The 21,537-nt window shown below is 34.8% G+C and overlaps 1 protein-coding gene across 2 annotated transcripts in view; it reads left to right on the top strand.

The window, feature by feature from the left end:
• Nucleotides 1-21,537, top strand: part of MTREX (Mtr4 exosome RNA helicase) — a 43,017-nt gene that overhangs the window by 11,994 nt on the left and 9,486 nt on the right. For both annotated transcript variants that reach the window (XM_053968895.1, XM_053968896.1), the window contains exons 12-19: nt 123-202; nt 837-947; nt 1,598-1,699; nt 3,065-3,190; nt 14,507-14,657; nt 16,313-16,485; nt 16,769-16,837; nt 20,986-21,114. In XM_053968895.1, coding sequence (XP_053824870.1) covers nt 123-202; nt 837-947; nt 1,598-1,699; nt 3,065-3,190; nt 14,507-14,657; nt 16,313-16,485; nt 16,769-16,837; nt 20,986-21,114 — 941 coding nt within the window. The remainder of the gene's footprint in view (nt 1-122; nt 203-836; nt 948-1,597; nt 1,700-3,064; nt 3,191-14,506; nt 14,658-16,312; nt 16,486-16,768; nt 16,838-20,985; nt 21,115-21,537) is intronic.

The raw sequence follows: 21,537 nt of genomic DNA, 5'->3' as shown, positions 1-21,537 counted from the left end.
TTCACAGTATTCCACTCAATTTTTATTGTACACTTTTGAAAATGTTAGAATGTGGTACCACTTTATTTACATTTGATATTAGCCTTCTGCATTTTGTAATAACTTACAAATTGCCTTCTTAGATGAAGAAAAAAAAATGGTTGAAGAAGTCTTCAATAATGCAATTGATTGTCTCTCAGATGAAGACAAAAAACTTCCTCAGGTGAGTGGAGACTGAAAAAAGGTTATTTTGAATAGAGTTGAATTGCTGCTGTCCTGTTTTCTGCAACTTCTGAAGTTGTGGGTGTTGTGTAGAGGGTACAGAAATTATAAAACTGGATAATCTCATTTGTCCCCCCAGGTTTTAGTATCTCCTGCATTGCTTTTTGTCATTATGAAGGAGGTGATAAGGATTCCTTCCAGTTGCAATTCCAGCAGATAATATATATTAACATAATAATATTAACAGATAATATTAACAATGGAGTTCCTACCTCTCATGAGAGTTTGTGAAGAGGTAGACCTGGGTTAAAAAAGTCTGGAAATAGTTCAAGTGGGAGTGCAGCATGCACTTACCAGTTATTGATTGCTGAGGCTTTCAAAAAGTTGCATTGCATTGATGTATTTGCAGTCTAATTTATTGTATAATGCCTAAGCATAGTGCTGTTTTTCCATCTTTACAGTGAAAAAATACAGGCTTCTAAGCAGGATATTACAAGACTGAAGGGGTAGTTACTTTATTCTAAACTGGGAAATAGTGAATTACATTAACAATAAGGGCACTGTTGAGGCTTTCCGTACAACTTAGTAACAAATGCTAAAATTTGTTTGCTGGTCTTTTGTATGTTTCTTCCCAGGTTGAACATGTGCTTCCCCTTCTGAAACGAGGAATTGGTATTCATCATGGTGGTTTGCTTCCTATCTTGAAAGAAACCATAGAAATCCTTTTCTCAGAGGGCCTAATAAAGGTGTTTTTCTAGTCCATGTGTAGTTCGTTGTAAATATGTGGCTGGTAATCCTGAAAATCCAAGTATGCCTTAGCTCAGGGTGTATGTTAGTATTACAATGGAGATCTACACAATTACAGCTGTAGTTTTAAGTGTTCCAGCTTTTATTTACAAGTATTTAAACTTTCAGAGTCTTAATTTAAATATTTTCTTCAACTATTTTATGTTACATCTTTCTCCTATAAATTACTGTGAACATTTACCAAGCTGATTGTTGGTTGTACTAAGGACAAATACTCAGAAAAATGTAACCTTAGGTGAAAGTTGTGGTGGTTTTTTTGGATAGTTAACTCCTGTTTTCTTCTTGCAAACTTGAATATTGAAAATAATTAGTATTATTGATTAATATAATTTGTACTCCATTATGTTTTCTTTTGGAGTTTTTCACATGGACCCATCTATTTAGTTTTTTTGCTTTCCCAGGAGAAATAAGGGGAGGCAAAAAGATGTTTTTGGTCCAGTGTTTAAGTATTGAATGTGCCTGTGTTCCCTGTATTGACTGCACAGATATAGTAAAATCCAGAGAGGTTTTGTCTAGCAATCTCTGACTATTTTTGTGTTTACTTGAGATCCTCTTTTTTTGCTTGCTTAACCTCAGTCTGTTTGTTTAGGCCTTATTTGCAACAGAGACATTTGCTATGGGAATTAATATGCCAGCCAGAACTGTGCTGTTTACAAGTGCCAGTAAATTTGATGGAAAAGATTTCCGATGGGTAAGTGATAGAGAGGATCTGTAGAATAATTGAATTATTTAAACCTTATTAAGATTAAATTTACTCTTAATGTGTTCACCTCAATGTAGTAGTAAACACTTTTTCTTTCAAAAATCTTTGTGTCTCATCCATTTATAGTTAAACAGATTTCAGAAGACAAGGTTCTTCAGGTTGTCCATGAGATTGTTTAATAGATGCATCAATAGGGAATCAAATACAGGTTAGCAGCAGACATTGGATTAGACTAGGACTTCTGCACAGCTTTTCCAAAACTGATATGCAGATATTTTATTCTGTATCAGAGAACTCTGAAGAATCAATGGATTTCATATCCTATCATAATGATCACTAATTTTGACAGACCCAAGAAAAGAGGTAATTGACCTTGGAAGAGTCTTATTTTCTTACAGTAGGATTTTTTGCATAATTTTAAAATTTTAGACATTAAAACTAGGTATGTGGTTTACTTAAAATAAACATGAGGCCTTGCAAGTCATCACAGCAAAGCTTTATAAGAGCCAAGGCTCATCCTTCAAAGGTAGGAAAATTGTTGTGAACAGGAGAAGTGACTTGAGGTATGCAAGTTATGAAGTAAACATTTCTTCAAACTTAATTTGAGATGTTCAGTTTCACTATTAATTTTGATTGTGTGTCTGTAAGATATATATATTAGAATGGGTTTGCTTTGAGATAGAAGAAATGTGGAACTTCTGAAATTATTTAGCGCAGTTTGCTTAAGTAGTTTTTAAAATCTGACCTAAAGTGAAACTTGGAGAGTTGTTGAGAATGCAGTCCCACAGATGACAAAACCCTTGTTTTATAACTTCCTGAGATATAGATAACTAGTTGTAGCTGCCTCTTGTCCATGTCCCAGTTGTTTATAAACTCTTTCATTTCACTGTTAGGAGGTATAAAAATACTCCTTTTGCAAGTATCAGTATAATAATGTTACTCTTGAATAATCTGAGTGAAATGATGCATTCATTATTTGAAGATGATTGAGATGCGTTATCAGTATGTTGAAGATCTATTGTATCTTCACCATGGTCAGCAACCTACGAAAAGACATTGGTAAAATAGTTTTTGTGCTTATTAAAATGATGCCCCATGATACAGAGCTATAAGAGCATTAATTAGCTTTCACTGCTGACTTATATTGTTCATAGTCATGGATTTATATTATTGTTTCATGGTAAGTATGACTAATAAAGTCAATATGTGATAACTCTTTGATAACTTAGATAACTCTTTTTCTTTGCTAATTTTTGTACATCATGTCACTTACTGTGCAATTGTAATTAGCACAGTATGAGTTCTTGCTATTTTCTTGATGTCTGTTAATTTCTTTTTCTCATTTTATTGTAGATATCCTCAGGTGAATACATTCAAATGTCAGGTCGCGCAGGACGCCGAGGTATGGATGACAGAGGAATAGTAATTCTTATGGTGGATGAAAAAATGAGTCCAGCAATTGGCAAGCAGCTTTTGAAGGTAGGAGAGATGTTATTTTGTTTCTGTTCTCCTAGAAGATTATGTTCACTTGAGTAATGTTATGTGGAAAATTATTCACCTAAGACAAGAAGATCATGCAGGTAGAAGATGACAACTCCTGAAAGTAGCTTTTAGTGATTTCTAATAGGAGTTTCTATTGTGAAAAAAAAGTCAGAAGACTAATATCATCCTTATTTGTACAAAAGTAGTATCATACTTCTTTGTATAAAAGGGTTATCAGACAGGACAAGTAGAACTCTGTGCTGTTTTTCTAGTGATAGAACTACTACTACTGTAGTATTCTGTTTCTTGCTGACTGCCATCAGTTTAAGGGTTATGGTGAACTAAGAAAAGGTTTCAGCTTTCACAAGAATTACTAAATTATTGGTTCTGTGATGAAATAAAACTTCGTTAACGGACTATCAGTGTGATAGATGAAATGGACAAGGTCATGCAAAAATGAGGTACATAGAATAAAGAAGAGTGAAGTGGCTGTCGATGTGCAAAAGTCAGCTGTGGAGAGATTGAGTTCTTGCAGAAAATATTGAAGTCTGGAAATTAAGAGGTTGAAAAAATCACTCAGGGTTGAGATGGGCTTTAAATTACAGGACTTGCCCTACCTGTAATGGGAGTTGTTACAGATTATCACATTAATACCCTCTTGCTTTATAATCTGAATATGAAATATTGTACTCATTACACTTCTGTTTAAATTCCACAAAGAAGTATCTGTTGTGTGAGTTGCCTGTCTTAGGCTGCTTACATTAATAGTGCAGACATGCTAAAATTGAAAACTTGGGCAGTTACACTGCTCTCCATTTAGGAGCTTGTAGCTTTGATGCAAGTAGCAGGTCATTTATGTTAAAACAGCATTTCCAGTATTATTAGACTTAGTATAAATTGTGGGAATCATCTCAAGTCAGCATCAAGTTATGTTAACAAAAGGCATGTAGTTGTTGCCAAAAAAAAGGAGATGCCAGTGTTTTTTTTCAGGCAAATTAAGAACAAGGGGAAAAGTACCTATGTGGCTGCTGTTAATTATGTAAATGAGGATTCCTTGTTGTGTGTCTTGATCTGTCAGTGCTACCTGTTAATCCATATTATAGTATATCTGAAAATATGTACATTACATGTACCTTTTATACATCAAGAAGGTAGTATTTACCTTTCAGAATTTTCATGAATGCTGCATTATGGCTAACTACCCAAAAATCAGTAAAATAAATTTCAGAAATATTCATGGTATGGAAGCATTAGGTTTTGTGTTAATCTCTTAGTCTTGATTTGATTTGTGTTTTGTCAGTGTAATGTACATATATTTATTTCTTCACATACACTATTAATGCATTTGTACATCTCTGAGATGTATGAAGACTAAATTTTTTAACTGGGTTTTTGTCAGTTTTTAAGACTGTTGAAGAAAACAGACATAATTTTGTGTCATACGTACTTTTAGCTGAAAAATAAAGTCTATACAAAATGAGAGAAGCAAAAGAGAATCTTTATAAATAATATTTAGAAAAAGTCCCCAAAAAGGCTTAATTTATATGAAATAATTGTTAATAGCTTAAGAAAAAATGATATTTCAAGTATTTATCTTCGTACTTTTAAGAGATGATAAGTTTACCCATTCAGAAGGTGGGTTTTTTTTAAAGTTTGAAGATTCAGTAGTTTGAGAACTATAGAACTCAGTCTGAATGAATTAAGACAGAAGAAGAAGATCACTTACTTTCCTTTTGATATTACCTCTGCAGTTTTTGTCTAGATTTTAAGGAAGTAGTAAAGAATATTTCCTTCATTGAAACTACAAGACCTTTGATTTTTCCCCCTTTTGAATTATAAGGAAATAAATGGGAAAAATAATGGCTTTTGCTTTCTATGTTAGATCTTGCTACTTCTCCACTGAGCTAAATGAATTAATATCTTTCATTAATTTTTGACACTACTTCACCTATGAGCAAAGATTGACTTTTAGAATTTTCTGAAAAAGATTCGAAGTGGCTAAAATGAAGATACTGATGTTTCTGTAGTTTCTGTAACTAGCCAATTGCTATAAAGGCAGTAAAAGTAATCTTTTATGAAAGGAGCAGTACAGCACAAAAAAAACCCCTTCTTATTTTTGTTCTTAAGTACAAAGCATCTAGATGAAATTCCATGTCAAACAGGCCAACAAAATCAATACAGACTAAAAGTTACATAATATACATATTTACAATTTATAGTCATCATTAAGTATGTCTCAGATTTTCCTTACTGTTGGTATTTGTTCATAGTAAGATCGTCGTGCCTAGTGGTCGTATTCTGCTTTCAGGATAAGCTAGATTTATAGGAAAAACTCCAGAAGAAATAAATTAGCCTTCTTGAAAATGATAGAACATTTACATAGAATGTTTTTGTCATAGCTCTTCAACCCTAACTGGGGGGGGGGGGGGTGTCTGATCCAAAACATTTCCTGAACACTAGAGCAAAACATCTAGGAATCCTGTAGTCAGCTGCCTCCTGCCGTGGTCGGTGAAGTGAGAGCTTTGAGTATATTGGCACCAGCAGCATTGCTGCAGCTGTGCTGCTTGGCTGTGGCACTGTTCATTGCGACATTGCGTACAGTATTCCAGACTTACATTCAGCATTCCATTCTTAGATGGAGTTCTTACAAGGGACCTTTGTAAATATTTCTTAAACTCAGTAATGTACATTTGTCTTCTGCAGTGTAACTAGGTTTCTTTGTTTATCGTTAGCATATACTTGATATACTTGACCACTGAATAGTTAGTAAACTGGTGACTTGCATGAATCTGTAAACTCAAATGCTTACAAAACTATTGGGGCAACTTTCTGAAGATGGTAAATTGTAATTGTACATTTGCATGATACTAAGAAGTATTCAATTGGAAATTTTTTTTGTTTCCTTTCTTAAAATCTATTTTTCCTTACTTAAAAGCTGTTTAGGTAGGAAGTTATTGTATTGGTTTATGTAGGAATTGTAGAGCTTTTTATTGATGCTAGATAGCCTTTGAAACCAGTGCAGCATCTCTCCAGTTGGAACTTGGCCATGCTACAAGAATGCATTCCTACAGAGAGAGTTCAGTTACTCAACAGTAGTAATTTGTTATGTCTCTAAAAGACAAAAATCTTAAGCATAAGATTCTAACATAATCTCTAATTATGTTACTGGAATGGATGATTGTACTCTGAAAAGGTGGTATGTGAGTAGGTTTTTGAACCTAGAATTTGAGCCTATCAGTGCACTGCATCTACTTACTCCATCACAGGAGGAGACAGATGGACTGAAAAATTCAAAGAAAACTTAGAATCATCAAGGTTGCAAGAGATCTTTATTTAAGATCACCAAGTCCAACTGTCAACCCAGCATTTACCAGTGCAAGCCCTAAACCACTAAACCATATTACCCCAGTGCCAAATCCAGATAAAATACCTCCATGGATGGCGACTCCCCCATCTCCCTGGACAACCTGTTCCAGTGCCTGACCACCCTGACAGTGAAAAAATTGTTTTAATATCTAATCTGAATGTCCCCTGTCTCAGTTTAAGGCTATTTCCTCTTGTCCTCTCACTGCAGGGTTAGTTGAAGGTACTGGGCCCCACCTTACTAACAGCCTCCTTTCAGGCAGTTGTAGAGGGCAGTGAGGATTCCCCTGAGCCTCCACTTCTCGAGGTTAAGCACCCTCAACTCCCTCAGGTGTTTCTCATAAGACATGATCTCTAGATGCTTCATGAGCCTTGTTGTCCCTCTCTGGACATGGTCCAGCACTTCAAAGTCCTTTTTGAGATGAGGGGCTCAGAACTGAGCACAGGACTCTGAGGTGTGACCTCATCAATGCCAATCCTTTCCCCAGCCCTGCTGGCTACACTATTTTTGATACAGGAATGCATTTATCTGCCAAGGTAAAAAATACTTTAATTTGCTATCTTGTCTTTTGTCTATGGAACATAAAGTGCCTCAATGCCAAGCTGTAGGAGATACTCCACTAAGCTAAATCTAGTTCCTTGGCAGGGCCTTCCTTTTATAGAGCTGGCTGTATTGACCTTATTTGGCCTGTATGCTGCTGTATTAGAAGTCTCATTGCATTTTATTTTAATTCTTAAATTGTTCTATTGTACCAGGCGAATGAGCTCAACAGCAATTCAGACAGTTCAACAGCTTTCTCTGCAAACATCAGCTTAGCATGCCATCTTAATCATGCTGTGGTACTTCGGTTTGACTCAGAAGTTACTTCTGGGGGGGGGGGAAATGCCTCAGGGGTTGAGAAATATACAAAATCTTACATCAGGAGAGAAATACTTCACCTGGAGGTAGGCGCAAATACTTGTTGGAAAAGACATTGCAAAATCTAAAGTAGTAGATCATCACTAGATAGTGGTTTGAGGACAGTAAAATATTTTTCCAAAGTTGTGACATAGATGAGAATCACAATGAAACATGTATTTTGGATACTTTATAAAATGTATTTAGATAAAAATAATTTTAATATGAAGTAATTGGTTTTACTGTAAAGTACCAGCCTTTTCTTATCCTTATGAAGCATGCATTGCAGGAATTTTCCAGGCTTTGATTCAGGAAGGTACTTAACTTCTAACCTGAATTTAAAATCACCTTAAAGTCAATAAGATTCTAGCATGAAATCACAGAGATCAGGGAAATGTATAATCAAACACCTTTGTAAACAGGATCACAGTTTTGTATATAATTATGCAAGCCAGCAGATGGAAGAGAACAGTAAATAGCTGTTTTTGCTGATGTTTGCAAACAAAATGTAGGAAAATGGGGTGCATCAAATGGTGTGTAAAATGGTTTGTCATTCTTGAAACTTCTCCTCAGGATTTTAAAGAGCCTGTAGGATTAAGCTAATAGGTTTATTTATTAATTGTGGTTGCTGCTTTAATACCAGAAAATACTTCAAGTTTTATTAGTTCAGTCTGTGGAAAGCAGTTTTCCATCAGATTTTTGGAAAATTTACTTTGGTAAACTCACCACTACGAATGTGAATGCATTTTGGCTAAGCTAGATTTTTTTTTTCTTTGCCTTCATGTTTTTAAAATGAAAAGGGTAGGTTTGAGATAAACAGATGACAAGGTACTTTTTAAAATTTAATTTGATATTAACCTTTTATAGAAGTAGATAGTCTTTGCTAGGGTATACTTTTCCTTTAAGTTAAAATATACTGCACATTTACTGAAATTGTAAAGTGTCATAAAATAAATATTTCACTGTCCTGATACCTATAGTGGCAATTCTGTTGAGGATGTCAGCTAGTTTCTTCTTGAAGAGAGAGGTACCATTTGCTTTTTCCAAAAATAGGGAGAAGACCAGAACTTGGGAGTTACTATCCTGAAGTGAAGTAAATGATAGCTACAACAGTAGCCTACTGTGTTAGAGAGGGTAAAAGGGCTGAAAATTTCCATCTTTTAAAACTAACTTGAGAAGGTAGTATTTGGAGGCGAGAGAAACAGAGTTACATTGTTTTCCTTTTAAGTCTCTTGTTGCAACTGGAGCATTTGTTGAATCCCAGCCCTGAGGTATTTTCACCAGCAAAGCCTGATGGAGCAGTATTTTGCCACCCACAGTGGCTTCTGTTTGTCCTGGTGTAATTGGTTTTGGGGCAAAGCAGTGAGCCAGATTGGTAATAAATAGGTGCTTAAAATAGCCGTTTACCATTGTCTGTTAAAAACAAACTCACAGAAGATTTTTTTATTTATTTTGCAGTTGTGCTATAGTAGCTCAGGGTAATTCTGCTGTCAGTGTAAATGTATAGGTTTTTTTTTTTTCTATTTCTGAGAGAGACTGAATATTTGTGTGATTATTTTATTACTGATATATGGAAAAAAGCATGTTGCTATTTCACAAGAGGTGTTTCTGTGCCTTACAGACATATCAAACAGTCACTTCTGTTTCTATTTAATAAGGGTTTTAATTTTTTTTTCTGTTTAGTAAGGGTTTTAATTTGTGACAGTTACAGAGATCTAAGTCTACCTATATTCCCCTTATGACTTAAAAAAAGGAAAAGATCTTTTACTTACTACCAGTTTGACCGGTTCTTTGCTCTTTTTGTAAATTGTTTTATTATTTTCTTTCTGGAAATTCATTGATTCAGTTTATTTCTGAAAACATTGATAAGCAAATGAAACTGTCACTGGTCCAAAATGGTGTAAATTATGTCCTATATAGTATCTAATTTCATCATTATTGTTGCTTTGCAAATTGATTCATTTCAGACAGTGTTTGCCATTTGATGTTCCCATGATAGGCTGGGGAGCAAGAAAGTTATGTGGAGAACTTGTTCCTCTCTCTTCATGGGAACAGATTTAAAAATGTAAATATTTTTCTCCTGCTTTAAGAGATAACAGAGGGAGTAACTCTTACCAAATGTATGTCTTGCTCAACACTACATGCCATAATGCAGCAATGACAGCACTCGCATCTCTAGTTAGACAGGGCTTCCAAGTCTTAACAGTAAAAAAAAAAAGGAAAAAATACTGTTTGTATCAATTCCATACACTAATCTTCTTCATCTCAATCTTTATATCTTTCTAGTTTATGTGGGCAAGAAATGGTTATACCAGTGAACACGGAATCCCCTGTTGGAGTGTTTGGTTGTGTTAAGAAGAGGATTCGCTCTGAAATTATTCGCAGTTAAACAGGGAACACTGTATAGCAGCTATAGTTTTCAGGTTCTTGTACTTTTTTTTGAGCTTTTGGCTAAATTATTTCTGTAGTGAATTGTTTATGATTACGTTCCTGATTTTTAACATTATCAGCTTAATCCAGTCATTTTTTTGCATACATCTAATAACCCAAATCTCGGAAAACTTGAAAGGGTTCTTCTGTTAAGTTAGCTTAAAATTTTATGAGAAGTGGTTGCAAGGGCAAAGGGGATCATTGATTTCTGAGAACTTTAGTTGATATATGCAGGCTGTTCTCATGTATCCAGGCAATTGTCATCCAGAGGGATGGAAAAGCTTGCAAAGTTACTCTGCTTTCTAAAAACTATTCAGAAAAAAATCTTATGCTGCAGTCTTGTTATATTTTTGAGGTGAGGGGGACTGTCCTCTATGAAGGAATGGGAGGCAGCATTACTTGCAGAAAAGGAAGCTGGAGAACCAGAATGGTAATTCTTCAACAGCAATAAGTCATGGAGGCAGTGCATGTTTGAAAGTGACTTCTTGATGCCTGTTCAAGGCAGTCTTTCTCATCAACCTTTTTTGCAGCTGTGATGAAGTCAGGCTTTTACTTGATCTTCTGAATTGAGTGGTTGGTGGTTCTTCCTTTCTCTAATATGGAGAATATTTTATCTAACATCTTTTTCTATGGAGACAAGGGTGCTTCCTCAGAGAGATGTTGAGGCAGATGATGGTGTAGCCTAGCTTGTTGAAGAGAAGGTTGATGTATTTTGACAGGAGGTCCTCCGGTAGAGGATGAACTAAGTTGCTTCACAGTATTTTTAATCAATCTGGGAGCCAGTGGCAAAAGGGTTGAGCAGAAAAAGGGGTTTCAAGAGGAGATAACCATCATGGAGAAAATGTAAGTTGAAGCTGATTTATGTCTTATTATATCTTGGCAATAAGCAAAATCCAGCATAGTTGAGCACTTTATACTGTGAAGACTCTTTGAAAGTAAGTTAGGAAGGAAAAGCCTACCTCTTCCATTTTCCTATCAGTAATATATCTCATCTTCCCTCCCCTCCTGTTACTTGCTTCTCACCACCATATGTATCTGACAGGTGACTTTAGGTAAGCACTAATTGTCTCTCCAGTAATCATGGCTGTCTTTAGTATTTGCCATAAAAGGCTGATGGGCTACTCATGCCTTGAGTGTACTTAGTATAAAGAACAACTGTATTTTGGTATAAGGTTTTCTAATGCAGCTGCAAAATCTGGACACGGACCGATCCAGCAGATAAGGGCATACTGGTGATTGCTCCCTGTTAGATGTGCGTCTACTGATAGCTTAGGATAGTAGGTAAAGACTAATGCATGCTGCAGAACTTGCTGGCTGTGCTGAAGGTGTAATACAGTAGAGCTACAATAAAGTATATTTCATTTGAAGAAGTAGCAGTTTCAGTTTTGAGATAAAAGAAGCTTCTCAGAACTCTTGATTTCAAATGTATTGCTTGGAGAACACTGAGAAGACAGAAATTCCTGAAACTTGGAGAAAGATGTGTTTATGAGATGATAGAACAGGAAAAAATTCACCATTTTTGCCAAAACAAGATTTGTATTTTAACTGCTATGTCTTAATAGAATGATCATATTTTCAAATGGTAAAATGCTAATCATGTGTTTAAAATAAAAATTACTGCATCAGCAACTGGTTCAAACATTGCCCTTCAAGTAAGTCTGCTTATGTAATCTCTGAAATAGTTGGGTTTTTTGGTTTGTTTTTAAATCACTTCTTCATAGCTGAAATCTGTTGATTTTTAACAAAGGTATTTAAAGTGAATCTGCAGGAATTGTTTGGTCTTTCTTGACATGTTCCGTGTATATATTGTTATTGTATGAAGTTCCTTGTTTTCTCACTTAATGATCACATTTAGGTTGGGAGTGTGACATGGTCCTATTCTTTGAAATAGTTTATAAATCTTGCAAGCACACGTTGAAGGTTTTCCCTCCAAGATGTCAGGAATGGAAAGAGGATTTGTTTCATTGTGTGATCAGAGCAGTCACACAGCAGCTTCTTGCCAGATCTCTAGTGCCTGTAGCCAGTTGGTGAGTGTATTCCAGCTTCTTTAGCTGGTGCCTGACTAGAGCAGTGAATATTGCACTAGGAAAGAATCTGACCACTGTTAGCTGACACTGGCATAGTTTCTGTACTGTTCTTTAGTAAATGCCATTCTTTAAATAGCCTTTTTTGTTATAGAGAGGCAAGCTTTTTAGGGAGTGGTAATTTCTCTTTCCTAGAATAAACAATATATTTAGAAAAATAGACAGGAGGTTGGTACATACATAATCCTTTTATCAGGTATATAAAAAAAGCTATGCTACATAGCTTTTTGTATGCTACATAGCTCTTGGTTGGTTAGCATCAGCAACAGAAGTTCTGTCATATTTATTTGATATATCAAATCAGAGGCATCTGTAGAAACTTGAGCACCGCAGCTCAACTGTTGATGTTGTAATTAGTGAGACATTTCAGTTAGTAGAAACACATCTGTGGTGATTTCAGAACTAACAGTATTGTTTTAAATACACAATTCATGGTCTCATGGTTAAGAGGTACTTCTGCTCTGAGATGCATCACTTTAGGTAAAAACATAGATGTGTATTTATGATCCACTCAGAGATGTAATCTAGAAAGACTGAATGAGTGGCCATGGGAAGGAAAGCATTAGAACATGATTTATCCAAAACTTGTTTTACATGTATTTGTGCTGGTACTTTTGGAGTATAAACATGTGCTGAAGGCTTTTCTGTAACAGTTGTGCTCTTTTCTGAGACAAAATAATGAGGCAGTGAGTATAATTCTAGCATTTGTAAGGTACTCTCATAAGCTCTGTCTCACTTAAAGCAAATGGGGTTACAGTGTTCTTATATCTTATACATGTGAAGGACTTCTGGATTCAAACTACCTCTTATTCTGATATCAATGCATAAAAGCATGTAGGATCTGAATTCCTGACAATGTCTTTAAAACTGAAAGAAAAGTGTGTGCATTGTGGTATTGTCATTTAAAGTCTAGTACACTTAGCTTGATCTGGATGACCACTGGATTTGAGTTTCAGCATTTGCATATATAAATAAATAATCAGTTAATTTTTTTAATAGCCAGTGCTTTTTTAAATTAGGTATGACAAGGAAATATCTGCTAATAGAGAAAAGCAAATAAATTAGTTGCAGTAAGATATAATTAGGTTTTGGTAAAGCAATTTTTGAGTTTAAAAAAGGCACAAGTTGCATGTTTTCTAGTGTTAGGCTTCTAAAATCTCTGATAAAATATGTGGAACTTTAACAATCATATAGATGCATGAAAAATATATCTTGAAACATCCTTATTTTCTTGTTACATTTTAGTTGTTATTTAAAATGTTTAATCATAACTAAATTTACTCACAGACCTTGTTGAAATGACAATTCTGTTTAGTAATTCTCTTATAGTTCATATATACATTATTTGAAGAGAATGAGAGGTACAAGAGCATTGCAAACTGTTGCCCATCTTCTTTTATTATACTTTCAGATTAGATTTCACTAATTCGCCATTTTATTCTTTGTCATTTGTTTGTGGGTGGCTTCAGACATCTAGTACAATTTTTAGCAGACCTTGCTATTTTTCTATCTTTGCCTTTTTTACATTTCTTGTAAGTCCAGTCCTCTTTAAGTCTCTGGGAAATTTTGTTTTGCAAAACACCAAAATTGCACTTGTTTTCTGTTTAGGTATTCACAAGAGTTTCATTTTTTAAAATCCCTTAAACACTTAATTATGTTATATTGTTGGAGGTGAGTGTATTGTCATAAGCATTTCAGGAATCAAGGAGGTATGATAATCCAGGTACGTTTTAACACCTTCAGAGAGCTCTGAAATATTTGTGAGATCTGTCTTGGTTTTATAAAAAGCCTATATAATGTAGCTGTTCTTCTGTATTCTGTCCAGCTGTCTGGACAGAATTCTGTCTTTTCCACTGCTTTAGTTGCACACAAGTTTTAATTTTCTACTTCATAATCCCTTGTATTCTTTCTGAAGGACTGTCAGATACCTGCTCCTTTGATACTAGTGCTACTTGGATGAAAGGTTATGCACTGCAGTTGGGCAGTTCTGTACCTCAGAAGTGTTGGATCTCTGTCATCTGATTTCAGAGATTTGGTGTATCCAGGTGGCCTTCTGTGCTGATATTTAAGTGAGAGACAGTTTCTCAGGCTTGCCCTTGCTTGGAGAGGCTGTGTGTTGAGCTCTTCTGGATCTTCTTTGGACACTGTTCAAGTGTTTTGTTTGTCCTTTGAATAACTGGTTGGTTTAGTCCATATCAATTAAATGTTTGCTCCTTTATGATAACAAGGTTGTCCTCTTGGGTACAACATAGCAACAGCCAATGATGAATCAGACCAAAGATGCATTTACTTAGTCCAGTACTCCTTTTTGACAGAGTAGACATTCTTAAGAAGTAAAAATGGATAAAGAAGGTAACGGTTCCCTGTAATGCTTTCTCAGCATCTTTTATTCTTAGGTTAATCAAAATACCTGTACATACCACATTATAAAAAAAAAAAGCAGCTCCTCATATGAAATACTGCATCATGATCAATGTATTCTTATATGCCACAATTAATATTTTTTTCAAATGAAAAATGTTCTTGTATCTTTTTCAGGGTTCAGCTGATCCCTTAAACAGTGCTTTCCACCTGACATACAACATGGTATTGAACTTACTTCGAGTAGAGGAAATTAACCCAGAATACATGTTAGAAAAATCATTTTATCAGTTCCAACATTACAGAACTATTCCAGAAATAGTGGAAAGTAAGTATTGCTGCATGTTCTCATGTGAGTAGGTATAGGTAAGGTTGGGTATTTTTATTATGCATTATTTATTATGCTCAAAGGAGTTTTTACCCGTGCAGTTTTTGTCTTCCCTGCCAACATTTGCCACTGCACCATTTCTTGCCATGTTACAGTTTCAGTAATTTCCTCTTGTTCTTAGGAAAAACAATTTAAAACTTCCTATGGCTCATTTGAGATGCAGGGAAGAAAGTCTTTCACCTTTTTATATCTCAGTACAAGCTGTAAAAAGAACTTAAGTGCACTGCATTCAGAGTAGTGTAGGTAAAAAATGTTTAATTATAATACAGTGGAAAATTCAGAGAGATCTGGGACTTTAAATGCACTCCACTGAGTAAGCTAAGTACATTTTGACCCATGATCTTTGAATAGTAAGTTTTCATGAGCCAAAGTCAGTGTCTGGAAATTTCAGCCAGTGTTTGAGAGTGAGGCCTCTTTCAAAACTTAATCCAGGAGAATCTTAAGAACATGAGAGGTAGTTACTATTATTGAGCATTTATCTGTTAATTTGTTAATTAAATGTTAAGAGAGAAAGTGTGTGTATGCATGTAGCTTTGATAGCCATGCAGAGAGAGGGTTTCAGTTACCTTTCTGTTAGTTTGCAGGTGTATTAGTAGTTAAATATAGTATTTATTTCCTTCCTTTATTTCCCTGTTCCAGTTGGCATGCCTAGATCTTTATTCTGTCATTCCAGCATTGATGTTTAAATAGAAAAATGGAGCTGAAGAACATTTTTCATAGTTCTTGGACAGTTTCAGTTTAGGCACCATACTGGCCATTAGAATTTTGTAATCCCTTCATTTGCAATTAAAAACACAAAGGAGAGAATTGGCTACTTAGACTAAGGAAGAAAGTATGCCATGACTATGAATGGATAGCTTATTTCTTTTAAAAATTGGCAGGTAAAATAAGGAGCACTTCCCTGAGTTGTCTGTCAAGTCCCAGTGAAGTGGGATTTCCAGGCCACTTATGAGCCTTCAAAAACAGCATGCAAGAGGATGAGTTCGTAGAGAGGAAAAAGATATTTTTTATAATCTGTTCTTTGTTTTTGTTTGCTGGTGATAATACCAGAATAAGAGAACGAATCATACTGTTTAGAATAAAAACTGATCTGCTTAAATAAGGTATAAAAATATAGGAGGAAGAAAATACTGATTTTCAACTGATAAATCAGAACCTAAAACAAGTTAGGAGGAACATCTAACAACTCCGCTCTTGTTGAAACACATCTTTTTAGAAGATATCTGTGAGCAATTTTATTTTTAGTAGGAAGAGATAAAAAGCAGTGGTAGACACTGTAGTGGTAGACCTTTCTACAAAATCATTGCAAGTTTTAATGTGGCTTCTGTGCAAACCTAGATCAGTTATTCCTGGATAATTGGGTATCAGTCTTTTCCAGTTTCTCAAGATTGTTTATTTTAAGAAAATAATACTGGTATTAATTCAGTGGACAAATTTATAGATTTCTAGCTTTCCAGCGAATGGGTTATTGTAAGTAAAAAATTAGTACTAAAAGTGGTCACAAAATATTAATCATGGAGATCTGAAAGTGAAACACTGATTCCTCAATCTGTGTGAAACTGTTAATTTTCATGAGATTTTACTTTTCATTATAGGAGTCAATAATTTGGAAGCACAGTACAACAAAATTGTAATTCCCAATGAAGAAAATGTGGTGATATACTACAGAATCCGCCAGCAGCTTGCAAAACTGGGTAAAGATATTGAAGAGTATATTCACAAACCAAAGTACTGCTTGCCCTTTCTACAGCCAGGAAGACTGGTAAAGGTAACTTGATTTTTCTTGTTTTTCATTTCTGCCTATTTGTGAAATCTGCAAGGTTCATTTTTGTCTGCCAGTTTACCATCTTGGAAAATTACATGCATCACACTAAGCACCAATTTGGACTTGTGTTTCTTTGCTAAGTATTCAGTAATGCATTGAAATAAATACTGTTTTCATGATTAATAGTAGTCCACAGCTGCTGTTGTAAATATCAAAAATACAAAATGTTGTGCTTGCTAGGATGTTGTTATATATGTTACATTATAACATATTGTAATATTTCTAGGTGAAGAATGAAGGTGATGACTACGGATGGGGAGTGGTTGTTAATTTCTCTAAGAAATCAAATGTTAAGGTAAAATACACATTCTCTCCATTACCAAAATATATACCTGACTGTTTTATTTTTTCTGAAAAAAACTAACTCCTTTTTCTTTATAGTTCTCAAAGGCAAAAAAATTTCTTTTACCCCAAATTTACAAAAGCTCTGAACTTCCTGAAATGAAAGTGTAAAGAAATAAAGCTATAGAAGATGGAGAAAACTCCAAGTCTTGTGTTCAGTATTTAACTTTTAACTATTTGAGTAGAAACTGCTTGTCTTTACATAGCAATGAAAATGTTTCAAGCTAAGTTGTTTCTGAGACATTGCCAGTGCTAATTTAAGTTGTTCATAAGAAAGATACTGTATTGTTGTCTCTTGAAAAATCTATAGAAGCCCTAAGTGAAGGCTGAGACCAGTGGGAGACTGACTTTTAGCTTTATGAAGAAGGTTATCTTAAACTGGTAAATTGTGCTTTGAGTCGTAAGTTAGGATGTGAGACGTGGAATTGCTTGTCCTCTGAGATATTGCCATAGAGTTGGAGAATTAAAATACAAAGAGAGCAAAACAACAGAAATGGATCTGAGGATATTTGGAAGAAAAGGCAGAGGGCAGTGATGCAATAGAAGACTTCCAGAAATGCATTTTCATAGTTGGTCTCTGTGCAACGCTTACATGATGTGTTGGTCTCCCTTTTAGAAATGTTTTGACCAACTACTCTGCTCTGTAAATGAAAAGTTACAACCATATTTTATTTATTTATTTATTTATTTATTTACATTACATACAAATGTAAGTTACAACCATATTTTTCCTGTGATAGCATTTTGGCTGTAATTTTAGCAGAGCATTGGCTTTATTTGCTAGGTCTAAATGCGGAGTTATGTCTGTTAAGTTCTGGTGGTGCCTGATCATTGTGGCATCTTTTGATGCTTTTCTAATATATATTCATTAAAGAGGAAATGAGAAAAATGTGTTCATACAGAACTTACTAAAAGAGATTTTGTTTTGTTTTCCATCTTCCTTCTGTAAGTCACCTTTCTTTTTTCAAGTTGAAAAACTGGTCTGTTACTGCTCTTCCTTAAATCTTTGGTTGTAGATTGGTTTTCTCATAGTGACACGCAAGTAATAAACCAGATTGTCCCCTAGTCCCAGCTCTCTTTGTAAAATTGCCATCTTCTGTGTCACTTGGAGGCATTTCTTCTATCTGTGTCATATTTTATTCATATATATATTTGCCTTCCCTATCTGGCTTGTCTCACTATTGTATAAACCTTTGGGCTTGAATATTAGCTTTGAAATTATGGTCTGTTTTGCCAGAGATGGATGTGGTTCCAGCAGCACTTTTTTTGTTAAATTGTTCTAGTAGCTGGGTTGAATTTTTCCTTCTGAGTGTGTGGAAAGAATGACAATAGGTGCTGGAAATTAAGGAACAAACCTAAAGCTATGTAACTTTTAAAGTCAGTATGAAAAGACTAGTTTCTATGAGCAGAGGCAAAACAAATTACTTGAAGAAGTCATTGTTTACCCATTTTATTGTCTATTCAATGCATTTTTGTCCTGAGACACAGATGTCATTCCCCATTACTGTTTAAATTATACAAGTATACTTATTTAGTACTGGAAAGATACTACTTATGCTGGATCTTCAAACCTTCATCCACTTCTAAGCAGAACAGTTCTTTGGGTTTACTTTTAGGAATTATGTTGAATTCAGACTATATTACTAGTTCAGTTGCAAACTTTTCTTGGCTATGTCATGGTTTCTAAATCCTTTTTCTAATGAGAAATCTATGCAATTAATAATGAATTTTAGGTTATAGTATGTATTTCACATATACTCCTTATTCTTTGCATTGTGAAAGCAAATGTATGAGTCATGTAAATTATGTTTATTATTAATTATGTGTAGATGCTTTCCCACCATAATTAAACAAATCAGTGTTCCATGAAACTGTCAATGCAAATAGCACTTTACTGTTGTTCAGAATAGAATTTATCTGAAGCAGGGATGCTTGCTATATATTTTACATTATAGTAGGCAGCAAAATTACTGTGTCCTTTGGAATTCATAAAAAATCCAAATATTTTTGAGAGAGAAATTTTATTTCCACTGTATTGTGCCAGCAGTAAACTATCTATACTGTTGTGCTGTTGATAGTCAGTATTATTTGATCCCTGATTGTAGACATGAAATTTTTGTCTCTTAAAAATTATTGATACCAAAATTTGAGATGATGCAATTCCATCTTCTCTGTTTAGGTTATTATAACACTTATATATTTATAATGTTTACTACGTAAGCATCTCTTTTAGTGCTGTGTCATGGTCATTGAATTTTCAGTAAGTTTGATATTACTAATCTGGGACTCTGAACTTGTTATTTGTTCTATCATTCTTGGTTCCTGGGCACGATCATCTTTCTTATTTTGGTTTGTTTCCAGACACTTGAAGTAAGAGATGTTTCAGGGCAAATCTAAAATCCTAAGAATTCAACTAATTCTGCAGTACTCTGTCCAAAAGGGCTTAATTTTGTCCTTGAAGCATGTGAATTGATGCACCATGAATTAAAGAGTCATTTGATATGACAGAGAAGTGGCTAACAAGTGTTTTAAGGGTTCTAGTCTCCTTTTATTCTTGCATATAGAAACATGTCTGTTGCTGTTCTAGGGTGTAGTGGTTTTTAGGACCTGTCTGTTGTAGGAAACCCATGGAACACTTTAAAAAAGTGGTTAGATTGAGTCACGTTTAGTCAGCATTTTCGAAAAGCTCTTGGTGTATGTAAACTTAAAGAGAGTATATTAGCAGCAGATGTTAATGGTTTTTATATTCCTGCTTTATTACTAAGTTTATAATACAATCACAGGTAGAAATATTTTTTCCTCTCATAATTTTCTAGACATCTCCATTCTAGCATTTTCTGTAGCACACTTGTGCAGCTATGAATTTAGGCTCTACTTCATTCAAGTCAGCATTGTGCCTTCCCTGGCTTTGGCTGGATACTGATCTGGTACATGTGGGTATTTTAAAATTCTAATTCAGAGAGTGGCAGTGAGTGCTTTCTGCAAATGTAAGATATAATTCACAGGAACAGTTTCTTCCTCATCAAGTAATTGGCATTTCTTGAAGAAATAATTTAGCTTGTACAACAGGATAAACTTGTTTTTCTTTTTAGTTTATGATGGCACTTTGTTATAGCACTTCTGAGAATCTCTTAAAAAGGCTAGTTGGCATGCAGTGAAATAAAATAATATGTTGTAGATTTGTAATGAAAAATATTGCCCAGTAAAAATAAACTGAGTTAAGATGGGATTTTGAAAATCATGTTTTCTTTTTCTCTTGTATTTGGAATCAGAAATCTTACACATGGTATTTTAAAACACGATGTCTGCCTTTTGTGTTAGGCCTATAACTTAGTTCTGTTCAAAGTCCTAAAAATATTTGTTTGTAGTAGGAGTGTATTTGAGCAGCCCTAGTGCATATTCATCCAAATAACTATTACCAGTGTTTTTTAAAGTGGTGTGTAAAAAAGGTTATGGCCTTGTGAACAGTAGTCTTTAATCACCACACCTACATGTTTGTGTTTTTTAAATGAATGCCAGATGTTATGGGTGCAGCTTGGGTTGTGTAAAGATGCAGCCTGCAAGATGCAGCTTTCTGTTTGCCACAGATACAAGTTGGTTTTGTTTAAAAGATTTTTCTGTGGTCTTTGTTGTGCATGCAAACTTGAACCTGCAAACCTGCAAATGAAAGAGATCCCCTAAATTTTGTTTTTGTTTGTTTTTTTTTTTTTCTTCAAATGCAAAGTTCGGTACTGCTAGCATGATGCAAATATGCATTACAGTTTTAAAACATATTGGCTTCCTTCGAATGAGTTACATGTAGAAGAAAATGCAGATGCAGCTGAAGCATCAAGCAGACTTCAGGCTACTCTGGCAAGGGAGGATGGGGGAGGGTAATTTTTTCAAGTGTATTTTTTTGTGGGAGGGATCTTCCAATCAGTTCACCAGAGTGTGGATTTTCAGAATGTACTGCAACACTGAGCAGTGTTGCACTCTCTCTGTGAGAGACATAGCTCATTCCTACCTTTAATATTGGAGAAATCATGTGGTTTTTTTCATTCATTCCTGCCTGTATTTTAAAATAACTGCTACAGACCTGCTCTTTTTCTGCACCCTCAACAGCCAAATTCCAGTGAATTGGACCCATTGTATGTAGTTGAAGTGCTCCTGCACTGCAGCAAAGACAGTTTAAAAAATTCTGCTACTGAGTCTGCGAAACCAGCCAGACCTGATGAGAGAGGAGAGATGCAGGTTTGTCACATGTGTTTATTCTCAGTAGTTCCTTATAAACTTTCCCAAATCTTCATTTCCAAACCATTTGCAAACTCTGGTAAAAGAGGGACTGATGCATTTAAGGAAGAGAAAGAATCTGTACACCTAACTCTGCCTTCTTAATAAATTAAAGTAATACGTTTTCAGTAGTCCTGTTTGACAGATGCTTTTTTTTAGCAGTATCTTGCCTCTGGGAACAGAATTCCTTTTTTACTTATGAAAATTATTAAGGCTGGAAAAGATTTTCAAGATCATTTAGTCTAATCTTTGAACACCAGCTTTTCACTTACATCATAGCACAAAGTGCCACATCCAGTTGTTTCTTCAACCCTTCCTGGGATTGTGACTCCACCACCTCTCTGGACAACTTTGCAAAACTCACTCATTCTAAAATTAAATTGA

The sequence above is a fragment of the Vidua chalybeata genome, chromosome Z (genome assembly GCF_026979565.1).
Source record: "Vidua chalybeata isolate OUT-0048 chromosome Z, bVidCha1 merged haplotype, whole genome shotgun sequence".
In the NCBI taxonomy this organism is placed as follows: Eukaryota; Metazoa; Chordata; class Aves; order Passeriformes; family Viduidae; genus Vidua; species Vidua chalybeata.
Note: the sequence above shows the minus strand (reverse complement) of the source record. Positions and strands in the feature narration are given on the sequence as shown.